Below are 12777 nucleotides of genomic sequence, written 5' to 3' on the forward strand. Positions count from 1 at the left end.
AAAGAGTGTGAGACTAGGGTACAGAGGCTGGGCTTTGCTCCCCGCCCCCCGCCTTACCTCTCCCCAGGAGGTCTCAGGAGGTCTCAGGAGCCCGTGGTTCCCCTGGAAGATCAAGGTGCTACATGGGTCCCTGCTGAGGAAAGGTCCCTCCGCGTGTCTGCGCACGGCCACATCCGTGTCAGGGCCTCTGGGAACCTGCTTGGCGGGCAGGCAGAGGCAGAGGGGGTTCTGGGGTGCTCAGGCTAGCCAAGCTGTCTGGGCCCAGCCCTGGAGGCCCAGAGGTTGGGGTCCAGACCCCACTCTACTGGGCGGCAGGCTACTTCACCTGCCGAGCCTCCGAAGTGGGAGCCGTCAGGGCACCTTCTTCCTGGCCCTGTGCAGGGCGAGAGCTAGGTGTCAAGCACCCAGTGCAGGGGCGCCCTGAGGTCAGCCCTTGGGAAGCGCCCGCCGCAGCCGGTGGCTGTGCTGTCTTGCCGCAGTGCCTGTGCATCTCGGGTCTCCTCCTCCCTCCAGGTGGGCTGGCTTGATGTTTGGTTTGCTCAGAGCTGTCCTGGTTCACGGTTCGGCACCAACAGCCTTCCACTCTGGGAGTGCAGGTCAGACGGCGTACTCTGGTGGCCGGTCTGTCCGTTGGATCAGGAGCCACGGAGGTTTCACTTGAGGTGGTGGCTTTACGTGGCTGTGCTTGGATCCCTGTGGAGCAGGAGGGCAGGGTGAGCATCCTCGGGGACCGTTGTGGCTCAGATGAGGACATGGAGGCCCAGAGAGGAAACAGACTTGCCTGGGGGTGGCAGGGTTGGAGGACCGTCAGCCCCAGAGTGGGCTGGACCATGCTGGGTGCCCAGCACACGGCCCATCAGGTGCTGTGGCCTAGGCAGCCGGCACGATGCTCGGGGTTGACAGTGTGGCAGGGGGCAGCGTGTGGTCGTCTGTAGCGATGGCAGCAGGCAGGGGTGGCTCTGTGGCAGAGATTGTGTTTGGGGCGGGTAGGGGATCCAGGAGCTCGTGACACCAGGTGAAGTAGGTTGGGGCCAGACAGGGCTTGATGGAAGGGGAGGGCGGGTGGTGTCAGGTGGGGAGCGACTCGGGGAGGAGTGCTGAGAGGATCGTGGTGGCATCTGCGTGTATGGGGATGCGGGAGGGTGGTGCAGGACGCTGTCCCCACTTGGGGCGTGGCCGCCCCTGGGAATGGGAAGGAGTGACTGAAGAGCATGGTGGCGGAAGCTCCAGAGCGTTCTGGTGGCGGAAGGCGGGGCTCGTGGGCCAAGGGAGGACTGTGGTGGGATTGTCAGGTGTGCCACAGCAGTGACCCTGAGCGCCTCACATCGTGGTGCACTGGGGGGGACGACGCAGCCCACTGCACAGCTAGTGAAGCACAAAAAAGGTCCCTTTAGCTGGTGGCCTGCGGGGCGTGGGGAACTCGCTCACAAGGAAGTGTTCCTGCCGGTAGCCTTTGCGAGTGGGAGCGGGGAGACGGCCGCGGGGAGGGCGTGGGAAGTGGGGCGCCCTGGTCTGCCCTCACGGCTGCTGTGGCAGTGAAGGCCAGGTCACTCTCTGGCCTGGGCGTTCCGCCTGAGCCCCTGTCCCCACCCCGGCCGCACCCCCAACACTTTCGCCTGAGCTAAGCAGGGGTCTCTGTCCCGTGGGACCTAGGCTTCTGACCTCAGCGGACCTCTCTGGCTTGGTGGGTCCTTCTGGGTGTCCCTGGCCTGTGCCATTCTCTCCAGCCTCTTGTCACCTGGTCCCTCCACACTCTCTCTTCAGTGGCCCTGCTCAGCCAAGCATACATCACATACTGACCAGGCCTCTTGCTGGGTGTCCCCCTTCCTCCCCTGAGGCCGTTCCTGCTGGGGTCAGTGGAGATTTTGTCATCCTGGTCCAGTGGGCACCTCTTGCTCCAGGTCTTGATTCCACCTGTCCCCCGGATGGACCGGCATGGCTGTCACAGGCTTGCGATGGACCGGCATGGCTGTCACAGGCTTGCACGTGTTTGATTTTGATGGACATTTCCTTTGGGGTCAGATTCGGAGCCCCCACTCCTTAGAGGAGTCCCAGGAGGTGGTGAGGGCAAGCTGCAGGCCCCTGGCCTCTTTGGAGGCTGCTGGTGCATCCAGGGGACCCCTGGGTCCTGCCAGTGGCGAGGTCTCAGCAGGACGGGGCCAGAAAAAGGTTCTAGTGAGAAAACCTGCGGAGGGGCCGGAGGGGAGTGGGCGGACTTGGAGGTTCATCAGGGCTGGGGAAGCCAGGCGGTAGGACACAGGCTGTTAAAGTCAGGCCCCGCGGGGGTGTGACCCTCCCCCACCCATGAGAGGAGGCCGACATGGCTTTCTTTTTAAATGTTGTTTTACTTGTCTTTCACGTCCCGGACGTGAGAACCTGCTGAGGTCTGGTACTTGGCAAAGGTGCCTCCAGTGCAGTCTGGCCAGACACCTCCCCGCTATGCAGGGGTGGGGGGCTTGGTGATAAGTGCACAGCCCTGGGTCTAGGAACTAGTGACCTCCACAAGCTCCTGGTCTGGTCTAGAAGCCTAGCCGATGGCGGTGTGGGGCGGGTCCTCAGCCTGTGGACCGAGGGCTCCAGGGGTCTGGGGCTCAGCTCGAGGGCCCAGTCCACTGCAGGCCTGCTGCTCTGGGGTAGCCTGGGCCCGGCCTGGGAACTGCCGAGGTGAAGCGGGTAGGGAGGCAGCCAGGGGCACCGCGCCCGGAAAGACTGGGCGGCCCTTGGAAGCTGAGCAGCGGGGGCTGAGGAGCTCTGGGAGCAGAGGCCCAGGGTGGGCGGGGCTGGGGAGGCAGGTGCCCTGAAGTATCGCCAGACAGAAGAGGACAGGGGATGGCCTCACTGGAGCTTTCCTGCCTTGTCCCACTGTCCACAGCCCCTTGGGGCGAGTGTCCCCAGGGTACGCTCCTGTGTTTTTGCCCTGGGCAGGAGAACCATGGGCTGGAGGTCCCCATGTCCAAGAAAGGAGAAGTCACTTTGTGACGACCTGGCTCCCGGCCTGGAAGGGTCACAGGGCCCTCTTTGCCTGCCTCCAGGAGGCTGGTTTTATGGTTTTTTTGTTTTTGCCTTGGCCTGTGGGCTTTTGTTTACTTGTGAATGCCAATCACTTGTCACAGCTGAGGGAATCAGAGAGGACACTCCTCCGCCCCCCTCCTCCCTGCCCGAGGGACTGTGGCTCATACATGGCATTCTGGGCCCACTGGGCTCCAGGTGGGTGTGGGAGGCTCTTGGTACCCCAGTTCCACCCCCTAGCACCTGCGGTTGCCCTGCTCTGGGACAAGGCCAGGCCTGGGACTGGCCCTGTAGCTGGCTCCCTCACTTTGTGCTGTGTGTCCTTAGCCAGAGAGGGGATGCCGTCCAGCTGGCACATTTGAGTGAGCCTAAAAATAGACTCCCACCAGGGCTGTAGAACTCTGGGCGGAGAGGGTGCTCCAGGCGGTGCTCCAGGCTCTCACCACTAGGTCCTGCCTGGAGCTTCCTCTGGGCTCACACCCCTCCTGCAGCCTTCCCACCCTGCTGGCTTCCATGTCTAGGGACCAGGAAGCTGGGCAGGCTCCCGGTATCCCCTGGGCCCCTCACCACTAGGAAGCATGCCCCCCTTTTACAGGTGAGGCCATGGAAACAACATGCTCACCTTTCAGGCCGTGAGAAGTCAGGGTCCCAGGGACGACCGCAGCCCGCGGCCTTTTTTGCAGACCCAAGCTCTGCTGGGGGAGGTGCTGTCCTGCCACTCCGGAAAGGGGAATGAATGTCGCCATCCCGTGGTTCCTGACTCTGGGGGAGGAGCTCCCCAGTGCTGGGGGCCCAGGCTGCTCCAAGCCATGCCTGTTGCTGGTCCCCTTGCCCCTGGCTCCCACTGGCAGAGTCCGCTGCATCCTTAGCCAGCCTGGATCGGGGGTCCCCTGGTGGCAGTGAGGCCATAGCAGCGTGTCATCACTTAAAGGGAGAAGCCACATGCGCCCCATGCCCTTCCCCTCTTTGCCACCCTCTGGAGAAGGTGACACCATCCCCCCGTGTTCCCGGCCTTGCCTTTCAGAGGCCGAGGGGATCCGCAGCACAACACGAGGACCAGACACCCCAGCGATGACCAGGTGGGTCTCGGGCAGCGGAGTGGGGGCCAGCCTGGTGCGGGGGAGTGGGGTCCCCACTCTGCCCTCAGCATCCCCTCACGTGCCCCCACAGCTCCCCTGTCTCCAGAGTTGTCTACAACGGCAAGAGGAACAGTGGCCCCCGCTCCCCCCCCACCAGCAGCGAGATCTTCACCCCGGCCCACGAGGAGAATGTGCGCTTCATTTACGAAGGTGTGCGGGGTGCCCCGACCTCCCCCGAGCCCCTCCTGCCCTTCGGGGTGTGGGTTCCACCGCACTGTCCCCCAGCCCGGGCAGGTGGGGCGATGGGACCTGTGTGCTGAGGACAGGCTCTGGTAATGGGGAGCAGGCAGCACCCCAGAAAAGGCAGCATTTGAAGCTGGTTGGGTTGTTTCGGAGTGAGGGGGCTGCTGTGGGAGACGGTGCACTCTGCGGAGCCCACGGCTGTTCCAGAAGTGGGTGGCTGTGTGCTGGGGCGGGGGATGGAGAAGGCAAAAATGCGGGGGCGGGGGATGGAGAAGGCACGAGAGGCTGGGGGCGGGGCTGGGGGGGAGCACAGCCCTGGGCGTCTTACAGATGAGGGGCCCGGGCTCCCCAGGCAGTGGGGTTATGCTGGGGACAACTTGTAGGTCAAACACTGGCTGGTGGGGGGGCGGGTCAAATGCTGTGAAGGGGGAGCTGGGGGGCTGCGGAGGGGCTGTGGGGACACCGAGTGGGGAAAGGGGAAGGATGCTTTCCTGGCTGGGACACCGACCCCCGAGACTCTGCCCAGTGGGCTGGACTGGCATGGCGCCCTCCTTCCTGCAGCCTGGCAGGGCGTGGAGCGGGACCTGCGGAGCCAGGTGTCCGGCAGCGAGCGGGGCCTGGTGCAGGAGTACGTGGAGAAGGCCCCTAACCCCAGCCTGAAGAGTGAGTGGGCGGGGCGCCCGCTTCCTGTTTCCCACTGGGAGGCTGCGGGGCAGGGTGGGCGGGACCCAGGGCTTCCGGAGGTGGGGGCAGGTTGAGGACAGGAAGCTGCCCCTCGTGCGCCCTCCGCAGACTGCCCTGTTCCCCTACAGCCTTTAAGCCCATCGACCTGAGCGACCTGAAGCGCCGGAGTACGCAGGACGCCAAGAAGTCCTAACGCGCGGGCCCCCCTTGGCCTCTGGGAGATTGGTGCCTCCCGGTGGTGGCCCCTCCCCTCCTGTGGGCCCAGCTCCTGGGGGGGAGGGGGAGGGGCCGTACTCTCTGCAGGCAAACCCCAGGACCAGGACCAGGACCTGTGACTGATGGCCAAGGCCTGCCCCTCCTCCCCCAGCCCCGTCCTTTCCTGGGGGGAGATCTCAAGCTGCCCCCCGCACTGAGAGGGTCTGGGCCCTGCCAGCCCCTGCTCTGTCTCTGGAGCCGGCAGGCCCTGCCCACCCTCCAGGGTCTTGAGCCTGACTCCCCTTCCCTTCCATCGCGTCCACTGCACCCCCACCCCCGGCCACTTCCAGGATCAGGAGGGAGAAGAGGGGGCCTCTGCTGTCGCCTGGGCCTGTGGGACTAGGCCAGGTGTGACCCTGAGGTGGTCAGGAGGCCGGAAAAAGGCAGCCCCACCACGGCCAGCGTGGGGTCCCTCACGCCGCTGCTTCTCTGGCCCGGACACACTGGGGAGCAAATCTCCCCCCCACACTGTTCAGCCCTGGCGCCTTCTTTCCTGCATCAGCTTCAGGATGGCTCTCCGGGCCTGGGACGCCACTGTCACCCCTCACATGGGCCTGGTGTCTGCAGCCCTGTGGCCACAGCAGCCCCCTTGGGCAAGGGCGTGAGGTCGCCTGGGGGGTCCTGGCTCTGTGCAGTGTGCTGGGAGTGTCACCAGGGCCCCTTTTTCTTCCTGTGCTCCCCAAAAGTCTGTGGCGAGCCTGAGGGCCAGTGAATAAAGGCGGGCGGCACTGCATCGTCTTCGTGGTCTGTCAGGCCTCGGCCCCGCCGTCCACGCGGTGCCGGGACTCCCAGGTCATGGTCGAGGCCCCAGGGCCCAGAGGTTCTGTCTGGTGCCTGGGCTCCACTAGGGGGTGCTCAGGCCACCTGTGGGAGGCGGAGGCCTCCTGGAGGACAGAGGCTGGGGTGGGTCTGGGCTCCTGTGGTATTTGGGGGGCAGCCCCTCTATAGTCCTGGACCCCCGAGAGACCTGAGTGCGCTTGACCTTCAAACCTAGAAAGCCTTGGCAGGCCAGACCCAGACAAGACAAAGCGGAAATTATTTTGGAAGCATCTTTTCCCAGAAGAGTATTTTGGGGCTTGAGTAACCTCATTGGTGGCTTTGGAGACATCTCTGGGAGGTGGTTCCCAGGGCCAGGGTGTAGGAAGGACGATTTGTGTGATGGCCTCTGAGGCTCGCTGCCTCTGGGCGCCGGCCGCTGCCCTGGCTGACTCCCGGTAACCCCACGGCCTCGTTTGCTTCCTGGGGACCAGTGGGGCGTTTTGCTAAGAGTTCCCATACCCAGGGCTGGGTCGCCTGAGCTGGTCTCCACTGTTGGGCTGGGCAGGAGGTGTGGGCCAGGGGCACACATCACACCCTCCACCCCATGTGACCTTGACCACAGGATGAGGTAGGACAAGGGGCGGAAACAGCCCTACTCCTGGTGGCCAGCAAGGGTCTTATAGGGGAGGGAGCAGGGCAGGCTGGAACCCAGCCAGCCTTCGCTGTACCTGTGACCTTGAGCAGATTGCTGTCTTGAGCCTCAGTTTCCTCAGGTGGAGATTGGTGTCCACCTCCTGGGTGGCTGCCCAGAGCTCGTGTCTGCTGCCACTGTTCGTCTCTTCATGGATGCACTTGACAGGTTTTCAGCCTTGGCACAGGGAGCACAAGCCACAAGACTTCAGATGGCCGGGACAGCTGCTGCATGGCAGGCTCCACCTCAGTTCCCCTCCTGAGCAAAGCGAGGGGGTGGGCTGTGGTGGTCCAGAGGCCTGCTCCAGAGGGGTGCTGGGCCCTCCAGGCAGCCTGCTGGGGGTCAGCTCATTAACATATTAACTGCTTCGAAGTCAGCCTGACTGGGTTTCCGAGAGGCCTGTGGGTCCTCCCCTCCTGTGGGCTGGAAGGGGGACTCCCTCCTCAGCCGCCTTCTGCCACACTGGGGCCTGAATTCTGGGCCACCTAACCTCACCCAGAAGTGGGGGTGCTCCTGGGCCTATAACCCCCCACCCCAGGGTCCTGAGTGGGCCCATGGTACACCCCTCAAGGTTTTCTCTATGAAATGGAGGCCGTTGGCCTGGGGTTGTCCTGCCAAAGACACCTCGCAGCTAGGAGTGTACATAACAGGCCACAGGCTGGGAGGGAGGGTGATCGGCTCAGCACTGGGGGGTGGGGGGGCAGGGCTGGGGGCAGTGAGCACAGAGCTGGGGGGACAGCACCCAGTCTGCAGAGGCGCAGTCGGGCCCGGAGCCCCGACCAGGCAGCAGACTTGTGGTCCCATGCTGCCTACCCCAGCTCGGGGTCCAGACACTGGGGGCTCTGCCACATGGGCGAGCTCTCGGCTTAGCCACAACAGGGGTTTCGGCGTCCAGGCCAGAGCGGACTGATGTCAGCCATCCCCACTGTTAGCCCAGTTGCTGGCAGAGGTGGCACCCAGGACTGTGCTGCCACCACCCAGTCTGAGGCAGTGGGGCTACTCAGCTGTGAGTGGCTGGGGACACGCCCTTGCCCCTCATGAGGGGAGGGCAGCTGGGGGCGAGGCCACCGTCCTGGTGGGCGGGTGTGTCTGCTCCCCAAGCGCACACACCGCTGCTTTCATCCAGGCTCGGCTGCTCCGTGGGGCCAGCTTAGTCGCCCCATCCTGCTAGTGAGGACGGGGAACCAGCGACAGACTGGCCTGACTCTGGCTTCTTAGCTTGTGTTTCTGTCAACAATGTAGTGAGCGCTGATTGTGTGAGTGCACTGAGCGTGAGCGGCAGTCCTGACAGCGTGAACGCGCGGCCCGCACGCCCCTGGGGTCTGAGGCCGTCTCCCAGGCAGTGAGGGGCCAAGGGCCAGGCAGAGCGCCCGCCACGGCTGCTTCACACCCTGAAGCCTTCCCGTCCCTCCCTTTCCCTTCCGTTCCTGTCTCGAAGGCCCCGGGGACTCGGTGGTGGAGTTCCCCACGGTCCGGGTTTGGCTGGTGGCGGCGTGCGCTGTGCGCGGCCCCTCTGTCTCCTGCACTGCTGGTGTGAGGTGAGGCCCAGTGGGCTCGCAGGAGACCTGGGTGTGAAAGGCCCGCTGCGGGGGGTGGGCGTTCAGGGGAGAAGCAGGGTGGCCTGTGAGGTCCCCTCAGCTGAGGGGCAGGTGAGGAGCTCGTCGTGGCCGTGTGGAGTTGGGGTGCCAGTAGGAAGCCGAGTCTGCAGCGTGGACTTGGGGAATCACGGGGTGGGGGGAGAGAGGTTGGGAGTCACCCAAACACTGACTTTTACAGATCGATGGAGGAAGGGGGAGCCCAGGAACTGCACCGTGGGGAGCAGGCGGGGGGCGGAGCTGGCGGGGCTGCAGGAGGGGAGGCGCCTCTCCGCCCCTGGCCTGCAGGCAGCCGCGTCCACAGAGCTGATGCTTCGCATTTCTGCTGTTAAACAGCACCCGAGACCTGCCCCTTCCCGACCTCTCGCCGCCCCGCCCCCTCCCGCGGTGCCTCCACTGCCCCCCAGAGGGTGCGTGTTCTCCCTCGTCGGGTTACATCAGTGTCTACGTATTCAGAGCTGAGCCATGTGGTAAATTGTCACATTTCTCTATTCTGCTCAACTTTTTGTTTCCCTGAGTTAGTGATTGCTTTATTAAAAAAAATTTGCTTCGTTTTCTGTGTACTGATACGAATTAAGTCCTGAGCTCTCCACGAGGTCGTGTGAAGCTCCTCCCGGTGTGTCCAGTTGCTCTGATCCCCTTGGGGGTGTCTCCTGGAGCCCCTCGGCCCCGGGGACCTACTCTGCCTGGCACGTAGCTGCCCTCCTGGGCTTCATGGGACTGTCCTAGGTCTGAGACCCGCTCATCCCAGTCCCTGATTTCCTCTTTCTTGGCCTCCACACCTGTTCTTGTGGCAGGCACGCATGCGCACTCGTGGGCTTGGCAGTACCTCTGCATTCTTTAGGGGGAACGGCCCAGGGGAAGGACTCGGGGGGCAGCAGGGCCTAGATGGAGAGTGAGACTGTGTGGGGTGCTGGGCCCCAAGTTAGTGCCACCCCCCAACCCCCTCCACCGCACCTGCAGGGCTGCTGGTCAGAACCCACGTCCAGCCCCGGCCGGGCCTCCACCTCCGCCCCTGACTCCCCCGGCCTGCTCTAGTTCCCTTGGGGACAGCAACTGGGTGAAGGACAAGGGCAGAGGGAGCCAGGACGGGGAGAGTCGTGGGGAGGCCCCTGGGTGAGTGGCGCACCTCCCAGGGCAGTCGCCGGGGAGCTCGCGCCTGCACAGGCTTCCCAGCGTCCAGGGCTGGCAGGGGAGCCTCTGTGGGCAAGGGCTCGGAGGGGACTCGGGGCTAGGGGCCCTGGGGCAAGAAGTGGCCTGAAGCCTCAAACTCGGGGGCCTCAGGACTCCCCTGCAGGCCTGGCACTGCCCTCGAGTCCTGCAGCCCCCGCTAATCACATGACGCAGGCCGCCCACCTGGACCACAGGAGAGCCGGACCCCTAACCAGCCTCCCCCGTGACTCCTTGCTTCAGCTGCGGCCGCAGTGGGCGTGGATGGCAGGGGCGAAGGCCCCCTGGGGGGGCCCCAGTGCCAGGCGGGTGAGTAATTCTATTTACCTTTGCTGAGAGGCCGCCTGCCCTCCCATTTGTTCCAATTAGCCAGACTCTGCCTGAGCTGCTGCTGGGCTGGGGCTGTGGGCACCCCTCCCCTAGGGCACGCAGTGCAGGGGTACCTGGCCAGCTGTCTGGCTAGTGTTCTCTGTGCCCGTGGCCCCCTTCTCCTTCGACAGAGCCCCTCACGCACATAGCCGCCCGCATCGCCGCATTGCTGCAGGAGTGCTGTACGGGGTGCCCACGGCCCCCCGAGAGCTCCTGCCACTGCACGTGCCTCCAGCTTCTGTCAGACACACTGTGCCCCAGGGGGCAACTCGGACCTCAGAGTGCACCCCGGACACCCGGCCCCCCACAGTGCAGCGCCTGCTCCCCCGCTGGCCAACACTTAGCTGTCCTGGCTAGTGTCAGCCCGCCCTGCCTGCCGAGCGTGGTGTCCGCCCACGCCACAAACGCATCTCCTCTGCACACAGCTGCCCCTGCATGCAGGCCTGGCGTGGCAGTGCGGTGGGGGCGGCGCTGCCAAGTGGCAGAGCTGGGCTATGCAGAGGCCTTCACTGGACCATTTCAATTCTGGGGTTCGTGTCTCCATTTCAGTCTGCCGTGTGGCCTGCGAACTGCCCAGGTGGCTAGACCCGGGATGAAAACAGGCCAGCAGAGGACACCCAGTTCTGGGTTGTCCGGGGACGTCCTTGCTGGGCCTGAGTCCAGCCCAGGCCATGGCTCCAGCGGGGAAGCAGGGGTGTTCCCGTGGGGTCGGAGTGTAATGCTGGCGGCCACGCACACTTTGGGACCCCTCGGGTTTCGGCTCCAAGCTGTGAAGTGGGGGCTCCCAGAGGGGGTGCACCAGCTCAGGGCTCCATCGCGCTGGCTGCTCCCTTGCCCAGGGAGGCCCTGGGCCCAGCACCCCCTCCCCTGCAGCCCTGCTCCCCAGGGTGTGTGCACAGTGGATGCCGTGCCCGGTCTTTATTGTGGAGGACACACACACAGGGGCACAGGCGGGCATTCACAGGACAGCCCCCCACTGCACCCCGGCCCCGCGGGGCACCCCCCACAGCACAGCAGGCGTGGGAACGGGAGGCCCTGCCCTTCAGTCCGCCCCGCTGGGAGACACGTGGATGGCGGGGCTGCTCAGGGGCCGTGGCTCTGGGTTGTCCAGCGGAGAGGGGTTCTGGCTGCCCCTGGAGAGCGGCAGCTTCTCGCTGGAGGGGCCTCTGGGGGCCCGGGCCGCGTAGCTGCCAGCCTGGCGCTCCTCCCGCAGGGCGCGGCCCGCACGCCAGCGGTGCCAGCGCCGCCGCCCCTCCGCCTGCACCTAGGGCCGCGGCAGGGTGGGCCACTGTCCCAGCGCCCAGGACCCCCGGCCACTGGTCCCGACAGGCCCCATGGCCCCAGACATGGAGCAAGGTGGGCTCTGTCACCACGGAGTGCGGGGGGCTGTGGGCATGGGGGACCCCTCCCTGCGTGCCCCCTGAGGAGGAAAGGCTGAGGCCGGCCCGTCGGCGGAGGCGGGACACCCAGCACTACCCTCAACAAATGCAGGTGGACGCAAGGGCCAGGCACCTCCGCTCCACCCTGACCCCAACCCCGGGGCTGACTCCAGGTTCCCCACCTACCTCCTTGTTGAGGAAACAGTAGAGGACAGCCACCAGCAGGCCCTGGGGAGAGGGGGTGGTCAGGGCAGCCCCGAAGGGGGCGTGGGAGCTGTGTGTGTGGGGCGGGGGGCGGGCACCTGGAAGGAGCTGAGAAACAGATCGAAGAACAGCTTGGCTGAGCGCAGGGTGCCCTGGGCCTGCTCGTCCGTCACGAAGGCGAACACCACCTCGTGGACCCCCAGCAGGGGGATGAGGGTCAGCGTGGACTTGGCCAGCCTGCGGGAGTGGAGCCTGAGCCACTGCGCCCGGTGTCCCCTCAGGCCCCGCCCGCCTCACCCCGCCCCGCCCCCCACACCCACCGGAGCTTGTAGTCGGAGTAGCGCATCTGGTGGGCACGCAGCTTGGCCACGAGGATGTGAAGGATGCGGATGAAAATGAAGAAGTTGATCTGCACGTGGAGGGCATGGCTCAGGGTGGCCCTGGGCCCCCGTTTGGTCCTCCCGCAGATGGGCCTGGCGGCCACGCAGAGCCTTGGGCTGGTGGGCACCCAGCCAAGGATGGGCAGCCCGGCGTCAGGCCAGGGCGCCGGCCAGTGTCCTGGCCGAGTGCCGGGGCCGCCCTCCTTGAATGCCAAGGCGGGATGGGGCCCGTCTCCTTGGCCACTGCATGCCGACAGGAAGGGGGCTGGGGCCGACCCACCACCCCGCACCCCTCCCCGAGGGGCCAACATGTGCCTCGTTCCCTCACCAGGATGGCCAGGAAGACGGGAAAGCGCAGGATCCACCAGAAGCCCATGTTGTCGTTGCTGGTCCAGCACCTGCAGTGGGGCCTGGCTCTCGTCCCAGCAGCCCCTCCCCCCCGCCCCCGAGTCCCTGGGGGTCTAATCAGAGTCTCAGGAAAGAAGGGGAGGGGGGCACCCTGACCCCCCAGCCCGAACGCCGGTTGGCTTACCCCCTCTGCTGACTCTGGCCAGAGACCGCCCTGCCACCCCACACGCGGCCCAGGACCGGGGGAGCTGAGCTCTGGCCATCCTTGGGTCGCTCATACTCACTGGACATTCTCGAACAGACTCTTGACCACTGCCCAGGGGATGACGAACAGCATGGGGGCGCCTGCGGGGGGCGGCAGCTGTGGTCCCCAGGCTATGGCCAGCCTGTCCCCCACCCCACCCCGGTTCACTCACCCCAGCCGATGCCCAGGTAGTAGGTGAAGAAGTCCCTCTCGGAGAAGGTGGCAGGGCCCAGCAGGCTGTGCAGGTACACGCCCTCCACCAGCAGCCAGCAGTAGTTGGCCACGACGCCGTACTGCATGAAGACCGCGGCCACCCGGCAGCCGGCCAGAGCCTGGCCGCGGGGGCAGCCCGAGTGAGCCTGGGTCTC

The 12777-nt window shown here is 65.5% G+C and overlaps 2 protein-coding genes and 1 long non-coding RNA gene across 5 annotated transcripts in view; 2 read left to right on the forward strand and 1 right to left on the reverse strand.

The window, feature by feature from the left end:
- Positions 1 to 6003, forward strand: part of MCRIP1 (MAPK regulated corepressor interacting protein 1) — a 6657-nt gene extending 654 nt beyond the window's left edge. Inside the window, exons 1-5 of one of the 3 annotated variants that reach the window (XM_006912157.3) lie at positions 21 to 713; positions 4034 to 4088; positions 4180 to 4298; positions 4893 to 4994; positions 5144 to 6003. In XM_006912157.3, coding sequence (XP_006912219.1) covers positions 4081 to 4088; positions 4180 to 4298; positions 4893 to 4994; positions 5144 to 5208 — 294 coding nt within the window. In that variant the 5' untranslated portion in view covers positions 21 to 713; positions 4034 to 4080 and the 3' untranslated portion in view covers positions 5209 to 6003. Of the gene's footprint in view, positions 1 to 20; positions 714 to 4033; positions 4089 to 4179; positions 4299 to 4892; positions 4995 to 5143 lie in introns of those variants that run through there. The other 2 variants (XM_025047175.1, XM_025047174.1) reach the window with 2 other exon arrangements.
- A 1433-nt stretch (positions 6004 to 7436) lies between these two features.
- Positions 7437 to 8868, forward strand: LOC112480022. Its single transcript, XR_003046442.1, has 2 exons — positions 7437 to 8258; positions 8497 to 8868. It is a non-coding gene; the product is annotated as an uncharacterized LOC112480022 (long non-coding RNA).
- Positions 8869 to 10896: 2028 nt separating this feature from the next.
- The window catches only part of GCGR (glucagon receptor), a 3715-nt gene continuing 1834 nt past the window's right edge, over positions 10897 to 12777 (reverse strand). Inside the window, exons 8-14 of the mRNA XM_006912356.1 lie at positions 12582 to 12777; positions 12450 to 12510; positions 12146 to 12215; positions 11758 to 11846; positions 11536 to 11674; positions 11420 to 11461; positions 10897 to 11118 (exon numbers count right to left, since the gene is read on the reverse strand). The exon at positions 12582 to 12777 is cut by the window's right edge and continues 31 nt beyond it. Coding sequence (XP_006912418.1) covers positions 10897 to 11118; positions 11420 to 11461; positions 11536 to 11674; positions 11758 to 11846; positions 12146 to 12215; positions 12450 to 12510; positions 12582 to 12777 — 819 coding nt within the window. The remainder of the gene's footprint in view (positions 11119 to 11419; positions 11462 to 11535; positions 11675 to 11757; positions 11847 to 12145; positions 12216 to 12449; positions 12511 to 12581) is intronic.

The sequence above is a fragment of the Pteropus alecto genome, unplaced genomic scaffold (genome assembly GCF_000325575.1).
Source record: "Pteropus alecto unplaced genomic scaffold, ASM32557v1 scaffold134, whole genome shotgun sequence".
NCBI lineage: Eukaryota > Metazoa > Chordata > Mammalia > Chiroptera > Pteropodidae > Pteropus > Pteropus alecto.